This window comes from Furipterus horrens, unplaced genomic scaffold (assembly GCF_987537825.1).
Source record: "Furipterus horrens unplaced genomic scaffold, mFurHor1.1.pri manual_scaffold_2, whole genome shotgun sequence".
NCBI lineage: Eukaryota > Metazoa > Chordata > Mammalia > Chiroptera > Furipteridae > Furipterus > Furipterus horrens.
The window spans coordinates 89393102-89407660 of record NW_028327172.1 but is presented as its reverse complement, the minus strand read 5'-3'; the positions used below and the strand labels follow the sequence as shown (position 1 = coordinate 89407660).

At 37.0% G+C, this 14559-nt stretch overlaps 1 protein-coding gene across 4 annotated transcripts in view; it reads left to right on the top strand.

Moving 5' to 3' along the window:
* The window catches only part of DDX6 (DEAD-box helicase 6), a 37684-nt gene extending 26956 nt beyond the window's left edge, over nt 1–10728 (top strand). For all 4 annotated transcript variants that reach the window (XM_090266050.1, XM_090266048.1, XM_090266047.1 and 1 more), the window contains exons 12-14: nt 5551–5652; nt 6130–6312; nt 7316–10728. In XM_090266050.1, the coding sequence (XP_090122176.1) occupies nt 5551–5652; nt 6130–6305 (278 nt within the window). In that variant the 3' untranslated portion in view covers nt 6306–6312; nt 7316–10728. The remainder of the gene's footprint in view (nt 1–5550; nt 5653–6129; nt 6313–7315) is intronic.
* Nucleotides 10729–14559: the final 3831 nt, after the last annotated feature.

Below are 14559 nucleotides of genomic sequence, written 5' to 3'. Positions count from 1 at the left end.
TGGGTGCATATGGGAGGCAACTGACCAATGCTTCTCTCTCTCCCCTTTTCTTCCTTTCTCTCTTTAGAAGCAATGGGAAAATGTCCTTGGGTGAGGATTAAAAAAATAATGGTGCTCTAGAAGTAAACTCCAATTTTTTAATATAGACTATTTTTTTTGTTGTTGTTGTTCAATTACAGTTGTCCCAATTTTTCCTCTGTTGCTCTCCCCTGCCTAACCCATCCCTCCACTCCTGCTCCCACAGTCAGTCCCCACACCGTTGTTCATGTCTATGTATCCTTATACTTGTTCCTTGACCAGACCCTTCCCCTTCTTTCCCATTATCCCCCTCCCCTTGCCCTCTGGTCACTGTCAGTTTGTTCCTTGTTTCCATGTCTCTGGTTCTAGTTTGCTCATTTGTTTTGTTCATTAGATTCCTCTTATAGGTGAGATCATATAGTATTTGTCTTTCATTCCCTGGCTTATTTCACTTAGCGTAATCTTCATTTCCATCCATGCTGTCACAAAGGGTAGGAGTTCTTTCGTTCTGCATAGTATTCCATTTTGTAGATGTACCATGGTTTTTTGATCCACTCATTTACTGTTGGGCACTTAGGCTGTTTCCAGGTAATGGCTATTGTAAATAGTGCTGCTATGAACATTGGGGTGCATAGGTTCTTTTGAATCAGTGTTTCAGGATTCTTTGGGTATAATCTCAGCAGTGGATCAAAAGGCAGTTCCATTTTTAGTTTCTAAGGAAATTCCATACTGTTTTCCATAGTGGCTGCACCAGTCTGCATTCCCACCAGCAGTGCACTAGGGTTCCCTTTTCTCCACGTCCTCGCCAGCACTTATTTGTTAATTTGTCTATGATGGCCATTCTGACCCGTGTGAGGCGGTATCTCACTGTGGTTTTAATTTGCATCTCTCTGATGGCTAGTGATGTTGAACATCCTTTCATATGCCTATGGGCCCTCTGTATGTCCTCCTTGGAGAAGTGTCTGTCCTTTGCCTATTTTTTAATTGGATTGTTTGTCTTCTTGGTGTTGAGTTGTATAAGTTCTTTATATACTTTGGAGATCAAACCCTTATTTGAAGTATCATTGGCAGTTATGTTTTCCTATACAGTTGGTTCCTTTTTCATTTTGCTGATGTTTTCTTTAGCCATGCAGAAGCTTTTTAGTTTGATGTAGTCCCATTTGTTTATTCTTTCCTTTATTTCCCTTGCCCTGAGAGATAAATCAGTGAAAATATTGCTACGTGGAATATCTGATATTTTACCCACGTTTTTCTCTAGGATCTTTATGATGTCATGATTTATATTTAAGTCTTTTATCCATCTTGAGTTTATTTTGGTGTATCCAGATTTTTTTAGCAGAATAGTAAATTTGTTAATTTATAAGAATCAAAAGGACTATCAAATATCTTGCACATCTTTTCATTTATCTTCTCTGCCTTATTTCTGAAAGACAGTTAATATAGCTGTGAATTAATACATTTATCAACACTTGACCTTTAAATATATTGAAGTATTCAAAAAATAAAATATTTGGTAAAGTGGAAAGAATACTAGACACCTGAATTTTAAGATTAGGGACCAAGTCCTGCTTTTGTTTATCTCTTATCATATAACCGTAAGCAACTTTTCTTTTATGTCACTTTTTTAACCTGCAAAATGGGGATGCTTTAAACTGAATTTTGATCAAATATTTGTTATAGTTTACTCAAAAATACTTATTAATATTCAAGAAATATTCTTAGCCAGCTACTTCGGTTCTGTGAAACTATATGCTGCTCGATTTTATGTGATGTGTATATTACTATACAATTTAAAAATTTTTAAGTATATACACACATGCTTCCTGTATTTGGGGAGCCTATAATCTAGATTAGGAAATAATTTATCAATGAATTGTTTAGAATTGTTAAGCAAATTCAGAATACATAGGCAAGCAGAAGGTGTCATTTGTCATTAAGCAGTTCCCTATTTGAATTAGAAATTATTTTTTCCAAAATATTCATTGTGCTTATAGTACTTAATACACTGATTGGAATTATTGTGGTTAATGGGTTTTATTTTTAATCATTACTTACAAGGTTGCCCTCATATAAGTTTTTGAAGTGCCAGTGCTTTCTCCTTTCTGAGTTTTCAGAACAACATGTACTGAATAACATGTATTAAATGGATAAATAAATACATACAGAGTGCCGCCCCTTTCTTCAGTGAACAGTGGTTTAATCAGTGATATAAAAAAGCAAACAACATTAAGAGTCTAAGGCAGTGCCTGCACACTTTTTCTGTAAAATGGCAGGTAGTGAATATTTTAGACTTTGTATAATATGCGGTCTCTGTTATGAGTTACTTAACTCTTAACATTCTAACTCAGAAAGCACCCTTAGACAGTACATACACAAATTGGTATGGCCATGTGGTAGTAAAATTTTATTTACAAAAGCAAGCCTTGGGCTTGATCTATAATGGAGTAAAGGCAGTTTTCAAATGTGAGGTATGTACACTGTTGACCCTTGAACAACATGGATTTGAACTGCATGGATCCACTTATATACAGATTATTTTTCAATAAATGCAATAAGTATTCGTTGAAATTTTATTTAAAGGTAAGGAAAATGTTCTTTTTTAAAAAAATTTTATTGATTATGCTGTTACAATTGTCTCAATTTCTTTTCCCCCTTGCTCCCCTCCACCCTGTGACCCCCCTCCCTCCAGTTGTCCCCCCCTTAGTCCATGCTCATTGGTTGTGCATATAGTTCTTCTCAACATCTTCCTGTCTGCTCCACTCCCTCCTACTATGCTTCTTAATTCCTGTACCATCTCCCTCCCTTTCCCCCCTCCCCCTCCCCGCTGACCTCCCCCCAGTGTGTTTCCCATACCTATGATTCTTTTCCCACTCTTGTTACCTACTTAGTTTGCCTTTGTTTTGATTCCCTAGCTTCTGCTGTTGGTTGTTTGATATAGTTTTCATTTTAATGTTCATAGATTTGATCCTCCTTCTAAACAAGTCCCTTTAACATCTCATGTAACAGTGGTTTGGATCTAACAAACTCCTTCAGTTTTACTTTGTCCTGGAAGCACTTTCTCTGCCCTTCTATTCTGAATGACAGCTTTGCTGGGTAAGAGTAATTGTGGCTGTAGGTTTTTGCTTTTCATTACTTTGAATATTCCTTGCCAGTCCCTTCTTGCCTGTAAAGTCTCCTTTGATAAATCCGCTGATGGTCTTATTGGGACCCCTTTGTACATAATTCTCTTCTTCTCTCTTGCTGCTTTTAAGATTCTCTCTTTATCTTTAATTTTTGACATTTTGATTATAATGTGTCTTGGTGTGGTTCTCCCTGGGTCCAGCCTATCTGGAAAACTCTGTGCTTCCTGGACCTGTAAGTTCATTTTCTTCCCCAAGTTAGGGAAGTTCTGCTTCATTATTTTTTCCCATAACTTTTCAATTTCTAGTTCTTCTTCTCCACCCTCTGGCAATCCTATAATTCGAATGTTTGTTCGCTTATAGCTGTCCCAGTGGTTTCTGAGCCTGTCCTCATATTTCTCACTTTTTCTTTCCTCTTTCTGCACTGGTTGACTGTTTGTTCTCTCCCTGTGTTCCAATTTTTTGATTTGATCCATGACTTTCCCTTCCTCACCACTTGTCTTGTATGTATTTTTGTTCATTTCATCAGGACTAGCCTTCATTTTTTCCCTGTCTTGATTCAGCCCTGCTGTTAGGTCTGTAAGCTGCCTTATGACTATAGCTCTGAACTGAGCCTCAGAAAGATTCGCTATTTGTTCATCAGTCAAGGCCTTTATTTGTTTTTTCGTTAGCTGGGTGATTGGTATTTGAATCATTAATTCTGCCATTCTGACAGTTTTGTTTATCTTTCCTTCTTGGGCGGGGCGCTATCACATGTTCTAAGCTATATTGGGTGGAGCCCTGTGTGCTTGTCACAATCTGGCGACCTTTCTCACCACACTGGCACTGCGTGAGGGTGGGGGTCCAAGATGAATTACTGCTGTTACTTTCCGCTGAGGGACCAGGAGCTGATGGGTCTGGTCTGCAGCCGAGACCGGCTCCCAGGTGCTTCTCTCCTCCCCCCAAATATGGGTTTTTGCTTACCGGGTCCCGCTGAACCTCCAGCACAGTTCGTTCAGCCACGGTTTCGCCCTTCCTACCCGTCCGGACGAGCACCTCTTGTTTATGATTTCATATGTTCGACTTCCATGTAGCTTTATTTTCTGGAATTTGGTTTTGCAGTAGTTGTAGTCCTTAGTTGTGGAGCAAGACAGAGCATGTCGGTCTATGCCTCCATCTTGGCTGGACGTCCAGACTCAAATATTCTTAAGGAAAATTCTTTATTGTAAGAACACAGTATAAAACATACAATATACAAAATATATGTTAATCAACTGTTCATTATCAGTAAGGCATCCGGTCAATAGTAGGCTGTATTAGTAGTTTAATTTTGGGGGAGTCAGGTTATAACAGGTTTTTCAACTCTGCTGGGGTAGGCACCCCTGGACACACCACCCCACCCTGCGTTGTTCAAGGGTCAACTGTAGTAAGTAATCTTACTAAATTTTCATAAGAGAGGGAAGTAACTAGCTGAGGTTATCTAAGAATAGGTGGAATTTTAACTGACTTTATAAGCTAGGTAAGTTTCATTTAGCAGACTGGTTTAAAAAGTGATCCGTAGAGGGCTAACATATGTTCAAGGAAGAGTAAGTGGATGAGTGTGGTAGAAAGAAAGGTCTGAGGAGATGTTAGAAAAATATGTTAAGACCAAAATACAGAGAGGAGGACCTTGAATGTCAGTTTTAAATTTTATGTGGAGGCAATTTAAAGCAATGAGTTACAAATTCAGAGTAGTATTTTAGAAATACTATTCTGACCATCCTGGATTATTTTGTTGGAGTGTGGAGCTGATAGAAGCAGGGAAACCTATTTATTAGCCTACTGTTTCTATTTATAATTTTCAGAGCCTAAACTAACAGTAATTGTGAGACTAGAAAATAGAAGGGAATGGCCTTGCAGATTAGTTTACCTCAGACCTATTATAAACAATTGAGCAGAATGGGATGAATGAATTCTAAACTACTAGTATACTCTCTCTCTCTCTCTCTCTCTCTCTCTCTCTCTCTCTCTCTCTCTCTCAGGTATTCTGTGTTACAGAGCAAATTATTTTTTAAGATAATTTACTATTTGACCTTAAGTACTATAACACAGACTAAAGAAGATAAATTACTGGTTATTTCTGAGATTCACGTACAAGCTTACCAGTTATCTTGGTCTCTACCTGTATTTCTAATTACCTTAGACCATTTTCTGAAACGTCCTTATAGCACTGGGCAGAGTAACTTATGAACAGAAAGTTATTTATGATAATAATGCATGAAAGGTAATGCCAGTAGTCTGTAAATGCAATGAAATTATTAATGAGGTAAATTAATTTAGGTTATACTAGAAATATCTGTTAAATAGTATTATTATGGTACTGAGACACTTAAAATTGCCCAATTGCTAAAAATTGAAGGATCTAATAGAGGTATTTGTTTTTTTCTTTTTAAAGATTTGTTTACCCGAGGTATTGATATACAAGCTGTGAATGTGGTAATAAACTTTGACTTCCCAAAGCTGGCAGAGACCTATCTCCATCGTATTGGAAGATCAGGTAAGGAAAGGAAAGGATATGTTCTTTGTGGAAGTTTTTTGAGAAATTTATTCACTAAGTTTTATTTTTCTGTGAAGTAAAATGTGGTAGCAATGACAACAGTGAATTAAAAGTAAATTAAGGCTAAATTCTAGTTCTTCTAGAACACTTATTCAGAAAAGTTAACTACCATATGCTTAATTTGTGATAAAAATTCACAAAGGAAAACCTCACTTTTTTCATTAGGTGGTGTATGTGTATTTTGGCAACTTTAGACACAAACATCTGTTTTGTCATTTAAAAAAGGTAAAATAGAGTACTAGTTTGGACTTTGAAACTTGAAGTAACGTGAATATGAGACTAGAAAAAGTGGTTTCATATATCCAGAATGGCAATGAACAGAAACATTAATCCTGTTTGGTTTTGACACTTACAGACTTGCACATGCACATTGATTCTCATATTTTAACTTTTTTTTTTTTTTTTTTTTCATGTTAGGTCGCTTTGGTCATCTTGGCTTAGCCATCAACTTGATCACATATGATGATCGCTTCAACCTGAAAAGTATTGAGGAGCAGCTGGGAACAGAAATTAAACCTATCCCAAGCAACATTGACAAGAGCCTATATGTGGCAGAATACCACAGTGAGCCTGTAGAAGACGATAAACCGTAACAAGCATGTGCGTACCCTGCAGGATAGCTAAGTGAACATAATGTTTAAAGGAAAGAAATCAAGATCCTCTTTTATGGGGGAAATTTGATGTCCCCACCATATGTAAAAGCAATAGAGATAAAACACTGGTTGGCATAAATGACAGTAAAACAGGCAATATCTCTTGGGTGAAGTTGTGGTCTGTTTCATTAGAGAATCTATACTGTTCTTGAATGCAATCTTCTAAAGTAATGTGATATGTGAGCAGTACTAAGACAAATTAAGTCTTAAAAAATAATGAAAACAAAGAGAAACTTTTCCAGCAATTTTTGAGTATGGAAATATTTTCATTTATCATTCATTTATCTCTTTTGGAATTCACTCTTAATTTCTAATGGGTACCTCAATAAATCAGGTTAAATTACTTGTAATACCTTATTGCCAAATGTGTAATCAGGTTATGAGGATAACTTTTTTTTTTTTTTTTTTTTAAATGCCCACCTATTCTGGTATCCTGCATCACCCTCTCATTTCATCTTTTGGTGACTATTGGGCCCTGATAGAAATGCTCAAAACAAGGCTCAACATAAAGGAAAGTAGACTGTGGAGTTTTTTCTAATGAAAATCTTATTTAATTTGAGGGATGATGGATCCAAATTAGGAATGAACATTTTATCTGCTTTTAGATTTTTTGAATTACTCCTTTTTGAAAAATTTAAATGTCAAACAAAATCCTCATCCAAACATGAAATTAGCCAGTGTTTGCTAGTGTATTGTCAGGCTATTTATTAAGTTTGAGTAAGGATTTTAAAAATGTTGACTCAAGTGTTGTGAATGATTGCTGACTGTTACTCTCATTCTGTCTCTAGAATGCCTAGCAGAAATCCCTTAATCCCACGTGGATTGTACAGTAGACAAAAGCTCAGTAAAAGCAATTACAGAGAGACCATTTAGGATGGGGATTGTGAAAAACCATGTACTATAAATTCATATTGCTTTCACAAGTGTTAATTTTAGGTTTCTTTCTTTAGGCTTTGACAAACTAAAGAAGGCTTGTTCGGATCTGTGACACATCATTTGGGGGGGGATGCTCTTCTCTTTGTGGGTTTTTGATCTTTTATTTTGGAACTCTGAAGACTTAAAAGAGCTCATACATTTTTCTTTTTTTTAACTGGTGAAGAGAAAAAAGCTGAAAAGAAGGAATTTACCTTTTTTGTTCCATTTGTTTGCACTGTGTGCTGACCGAACATTAGTTGCACTAACTGCTGGTTTTTAAAAAAAGTTTTCTGGGGCAGAAGGGGGACAAGGAAGGAGGAGAAAGAAGAGAAGGGGAAAAACCCTAAAAAGAGAAGAATCCTGACAAACACGCAAGCTTGTCTACGATTTCAGAATTCTCCAACAGCTGATTCTTGAGTGCATTTCAACTTCTCCTTGATTACTCATCCGTTTTTTAAGCCTGGAGAGCTTATTACTTATTTGTGCGAAGTGCCTTATGCTATGAGACCATTCAGAATATCATCTTTTAGACACAGCCCAAGGAATCAACAGTAGTAATCCTTTCTTTCTTTTTTTCTTTTTAAAATTTTTTCTTTCATTTTGGTTTCAAGTTGAAATCTCTCTTCCCTTTCTACCCAATACTCAAGCCCAGGGCTGGAAGATGAAACATAATAGTAATGATAAATACCATTTTCTTTTCTTTAAGTGGAGGAGTTGTTATGCAACTGCAGTTCATCGCACTGTAAATACATGTATTTAAAAAAAAACCTTCCAAGTAAAAATGTTTTCTGGGCTGAGTAGATGCAACATCATCACTCCCAAAGGAAAGAGCAGTCTATATCATTGCAGGAGCCATATGACAAGCCTTTGTGCTCTGTAGCAGAACACTAAAGACTGGTTTACATACGCCTCCATTAGCAGTTAAGGCACTTGATGTGTAGACATGTCAGCCTTGACCCTCTTTCCTGTGGCAAAAGCGTGTCCCATGTAAATTGGGTGTGTATACTTGTATAAACTTTGTAAATAAGTTTTTTTCTGGGTTCATACACACACACACACACACATACACATATATATGTTTTGTTTTTTTTTTCGGATGAAGGTTGCTGGGATTAAGGGGATTAGTGTGATTATGGGAGCAGCTAACAATGAGAGGGGCTCAGTTTTCTGCAACACTAAATTCTAAAACATGCTTTGATCTCCTACTGTAGAGAGACCTCTCTGTGGACCCCATGTTGGAAATGGGCCTCAGAAGTCTTCACTGTTTGCTGCTACACTATCTCAAGTAGTACTTTCAGAGGAGGCCTCCCAGAGGGAGCAAGAAGCTTCAAAACCTATAATTCATGGTGTTACTTTTGAGAAGCTCTCTGATTTTGCTTCTTCCCCCTTTTTAAAAGTTTGAGAAACTTTACAAGTTCTGCAAAAGGGGACAGAGATTAATCTCCCTTGCTGAATGGGAATTCAGTTGAGTAGTAGTATCTTGAATAGTGTAAGTATAAAGCATGGATTTGCATTTCACAGTATTAGCCAGTGCCAGCTTTGGTAAAGTTAGCAGTTTTGGGGCTTAATTTCTGTGGTTCACCTCCTGTACTGTGCAGGTATTGCCCTCTGCCTACCTTGATACGTCAGCTTGCAGGAATGGGCTACCCCTGAAAGCTGTTAATTTTCATGCTGCAGAAAGCTGCTTGTTTATCATTTTACATTGTAAATTGCAGGCAAATGCTTTACAGTCAATAGTGTTGCATTAAATTGTGCCCCTCCCAACATGCTTGATGTTTGGCCTGATCTCCAGGCAAAAGGAGTGAGATGAATCAAAACCAGTGAACTTTTTTAAAAAATATTTTAAATTCCCTTTTAACCCAGTGTACTAGGTCAATCAGGAGGCATCTAGGGTTAAATGAATAAATACAAAAAATAAAAATGCTTAAGAATTTGATTTCCATATTTCATTGTTTTTCAAAGCCCTAAAGTATTAGAAGTCCTGCAAATGCTTTTATGTTTAACTGATCTGGATAAAGAAATCAATTATTCAAAGTTCCATTTTACTCTGTCTTGTTCTAAACAAAAACTTTGTGACTCAAAATTTCTTGAGGATCAAAATCCTGCAGATGCCTCCTGGTCAGACATAATCCTAATTCCTTGAAAACTGTAGCAAGAGCTGCACAGTACAAACTCAAAAAAGAATAAGCTCATTTATTTGATATCTGGCCAATGTTGGCTCCTAAATACAAGCCCTAATTAAGTAACCTTTCCCCGGGAGGGATGGGGGAGGGGATTTAAAAGTCATCAACTCTTGACCAATAAAAATTCTTGCCCTAGTACTGATGCAGTCCTCTTTCTCCCACACCTCTGGCAAGATAAATAAGAGAGGTCATAAAAGAAAAGCTCATAGATGCAATTTTGTATCTTGCCAAAGAGTGTGGTGACTATACACAGCACAGTCTTCTGCCATCCTCAGGCTGTGTCTGCTTGGTGCCACATGCCTGTGGGTCCTTAAAGCACAGACTTTAAATTGAAAGTATTACTGAAGTTCATCCTCTGATGAGGAGTGGCACTTAAACTGTTGGGTCACCAATATTGGGCACAACCTTGTACAGGCAGCTGTCCAGTTTTGGTGCTTGACTCTTGAATAGGAATTGTTAAATGGAAAGATGCTCTAAGTACTAGGTCAAAGCCTAGTCTCTTTAAATACCCCTCACAAATAAGGAGCATTTGTTACTATTGGAAATTTTTGTATTCTTCCAGTATTGGGTGTTTATTTTAAGTAATGGTAACATTTTTTCCAGTAGTTCATTTGGATGAAAACTATTATTTTTAATATTTAAATAATGTCTGGCCCATGGTTTAGCCTGTGGTTGTATAGTTGTGTAATGGGTTATAGACTGCTACACACTGTTGCCTCTGGGCCTGTTTTGTCTTTCTCTTCCCATACATGCTGATGGAAGAGCTTTCTTGCCTTTCCCTTAGGAATGGAATAAATTCCAAAACGATGTTCCATGAGAAGAAGTAAGGGAGAGGGAAAACCAAATATGTCTCTAAATTATTTTCATTTTGTCCCTGCACCATAATAAGGGTTGACACCAAAGGCTGGGGGTGGGGGGAGGCAACTGGTTATCAATATTTGTCTTCAGAATGAGATGGGAGCATCTTTCCTTTGCCATGTGCTTTGTGTTTGATACCATCATGCTTGAGTTAGAACCAAACAACTCAGCACAAAGCTTGAGTGTAAATTGTTGGAATCAAAACATCTCATTCTGATCACTTGGTTTATTTTTATGTTTTAAATAGGGGTGGGAGGGAGATGACTGTGCCCCAAAAGGGAGGGTGTCTGCACTAAGGATTTACAGACACTGTTGAAAGCTCATAACTTCATCAGAAACTGCCTTTAGCCATACTCCTGACCTTATAGATGAGTAACAAAAAGATGAAATAAATTCTTGGGAATTAAGCCATGTTATTTTAATTTGCTACTGTTTTCAGTGTTCTATGTATCTTAAAAAATTTATTGTGGGATCATTTTGCTGGCAAAATACCTTTGTCAAACAAAATTATTGGTCTTGTGGGAGCTGAAGTCAGTCAACTTTTTGGTAAACTTACATGGGCTTGGATGAGCTTGTTCTGTATGTCCTTAAAGATAGTTTTTTAAAACTCCCCCCTAAAAAATCCACTCTCCTGATCTAAAAACTCATCTTTGGGGTAAAGAGTTAAGGGTCCAAAGGTTATAACAGTTCATGAGGTCAGAGGGAGCTAGCCTGGCACCTGGACTCTGCTCTTCCACAGCAGACAGATTCCAATAGGAAGTGTGTTTAAATTCTCCAGTAGACAATACTGGGCTGGGGAGGGGGTAGGGTTGGGTTATTAAGGTACAGACTACTGTATTTTAATCAATGGTTGGGGGGAGGGGTGCCTGGAGAAAACAAAGTGACTTCCCTTTTTTGAAAGAAAACTCAAACCTGAAAAAAAAATTTTTTTTTTGTTAAAAAAAAAAGGGGGGGGTAGAATTTCACTGTCCCTAGCCACAAGGGACCAATTCCACTGAGATGTGAACAGTGGGGACTCAACATTTTGAAAACATTTGGAAGAGGGAAAATTTCTGTTAATTGGCGAATGTTCCAGTGGGACTTTGTTTTTGTTGGGATGTGTTATGTTGTATATGCACATGGACCAGAGTCTCTGCTGAGTTTTATAAAATTTAGAAAAGATGGTTGATAAAATCTTGATTTTTTTTGTTAATTTATCTCAATAAAAGCCCACTGGAACTCCAAATGTGTGTGTGTGTGTTTATTAAGCAGAAGGCTATGCTCTCTAAAGTAATACTGAGTTGAGGCAGTAAAGCTACACTATTTCTGTGAGCCCTGTTGAATAAAACCTGAGAACACCGTCCAGCTAACCACATTTTACTTAGTCAGTTTTCATAGCCTAAACAATTGAGAATCATTTGGAAAGGAAAAAAGATGTTGGTTCACAAGGTGTCCAAGGGGAATACCAGTAGAATTTTTCAGATACTTAAGGAATACGAACATGCCCACAAAACTTAAGAAATAAATCTAACAAGAAGTGACATTTATATGCTAAGGAACTACAAAGCAGGAAAGGAAAGAATGGGAAATTCAGAGACAAACCTGAATACACCCCCACCCCCCAAAATACTTAGGTATAACAATACAGGATGGGGCAAAAGTAGGTGTACAGTTGTGAGTATGTGGGACAGTTATATATTGTATTATTTTCCATATGAACAACTGTACATCTACTTTTGCTCACCCTGTTTGTGCAATCTACAGAAAGTACTGAGTGCCCTGGCTGGGTGGCTCAATTGGTTGAAGTGTTCCATGCATCAGAAAGTTGTGGGTTTGGTCCCTGGCCAGGGTGTGTACAGGAGATAACAAATCAATGTTTTCTCTCATCTAAAATCAACAGCAGGTGAGGATTTAAAAAAACGTTAAAAAGTGCTGGGTATTTCTGCCTCAGCTAACTTGAGTTTCCCCTACATCTCTACATTTGTAAGTGGGGTGTATGTAAATAAACTGTCCTCATTTCCTCCCATTACAAGTGTGTCCTCTGTGTTTTGTTGGGACCCAGACAGTCAGTATTAGGGACCGGAAGTTACCTCAAGAAACGTTAGTATCTAAGGTTGGGTTATATTTGATGAGAGCAATAATAACCTTATGGGGGTTGGTGGAGGGGAGGCAGGGGATGGGATGAATAACTCATGGCATAGTGTCAATTCAGATTTTTACTAATGGTATCGTGGGATGAACTACAGGTAAAGGAAAAGAACAGCATGGGGGAAATCAAGGGACTGTAGCAATGAGCAACAATAGGCCCTTGAATGCGTAATTAGGTAATTGACTACAGTGTCCCTAGAACAGAATAGATGGCAGCCTTCTAGTTTTACATGATTTGCATGCACAGAAAAGCCCTAGGTCTGATGAACAGAATTCTAACAAGCCAGTCTGTTGAACATCTCTGATGTTTTCAGACTTGAGTCAGTTCATTGATAGAAGCCTCTTAGAAGCTGGGTCCCTCTTCTAGTCTTCCTCAAAAGGACTTGTGACTATTTACTAGGTTGATTGTATATTTGAAAAGAAGAAATACATTTTTGAGGATTACTAAGACCCAAAATGCTGCAGGTCACAGTAAAAGCTTATGGAGGTCAAGTGATCCATGGAGTTTTGTGTTTCTTTTTTAATATATCTATATAGATTTTAAAATTTTCATCCTCCCCACCGCCCTACCCTTTGGCAACTGTCAGCTCATTCTCTATATCTGTGGGTCTGTTTCATAAGGTATTTGTCTTTATCTGATTTACTATACTTACATAATAACCTCAAGGTCCAACCATGTTGCAAATGACAAGATTTCATTCGTTCTTACTGCTAAATAATATTTTATTGTACACCTCATCTTTACTCCTTCATCTGTCCATGGACATCTAAGTTGCTTCCATGTCTTGGCTATTCCTAATAATCCTGCAGCGGACATAGGTGTGCATATATCTTTTTCAATAGTGTTTTGGATTTCTTCAGATAAATAGAAGTGGAATTATAGCTGGATCATACAGCAGTTCTATTTTTAATTTCTTGAGGCATTTCCATACTGTTTCCCTTAGTTTCTGCACTAATTTACAATTCCACCAACAATACACAAGGGTTCTTTTTTCTCCACATCCTCACCAGCACTTGATATCTGTTGACTTATTGATGATACCCATTCTGACTGATATGAGGTGACATTTCAGTAGTTTTAATTTACACTTTTCTGATGATTAGTGATGTTGAGTTTCTTTTCATGTCTGTTTGCCATCTGTACTTCCTTTTTGAAGAAATGTTCAGGTTTTTGGCCCATCTTTTAATTTTTTTTTTTTTTTTTTTTTTTTTTTGTTGTATGAGTTTCACATATATTTTGAAGGTTAAGCCCTTGTGGAATTTATTTATTGGTGATTATGTTCTTCCATTCAGTAGGTTGTCTTTTCATTTTGTTAATTGTTTCCTTTGCTGTGCAAAAACATTTTAGTTTGATGTACTCCCGTTTATGTTTTTATTGTGTTTCCCTTGCTCAAGGAGTTATATACAAAAAGATAATGCTAAGAGCAATGTCAAAGAATATACTGCCTATGATTTTTTCTGAAAGTTTTGTGGTTTCAGGGCTAAGATTTGAGTCTTAAATCCATTTTGAGTTTATTTTTATTTTTTTATTTTAGTTTTCAATTATAGTTTACATTCAATACTACTTTGTATTAGTTCAAGTATACAGCAGTGCAGTAGACAATTATATACTTTGCAAAGTGTTCCCCAATATTTCCAGTACCCACCTGGCACCATACATAATTACTACAATATTATTGACTACATTACCGTGACTATTTTGTACCTACTGATCAGTACTTCTTAATCTCTTCACCTGGTCTCCCAATCCCCCTCCCACCTGGTAATCATTAGTTTGTTCTTTGTATCTCTGTAAGTCTGTTTCCATTTTGTTTGTTCATTTATTTTCTTAAAATTCCACATGTAAGTTAAGTCATATTATACTTGCCTTTCTCTGACTTATTTCACTTACCAAAATACACTCTTAAGTCCATTCATGCTGTCACAAATGGTAAGATTTCATTCTGTTTATGGCTGAGTAATATTTCATTGGATATATGTATTGCAATACCACTGCTTTTTAACTACTCATTTATTGATGGGCACTTGGGTTGCTTCCATATTTTGGCTATTGTAAATAATGCTGCAATGTACATAGGGGTGCATACATTCTTATGAACTAGTGTTTTGGG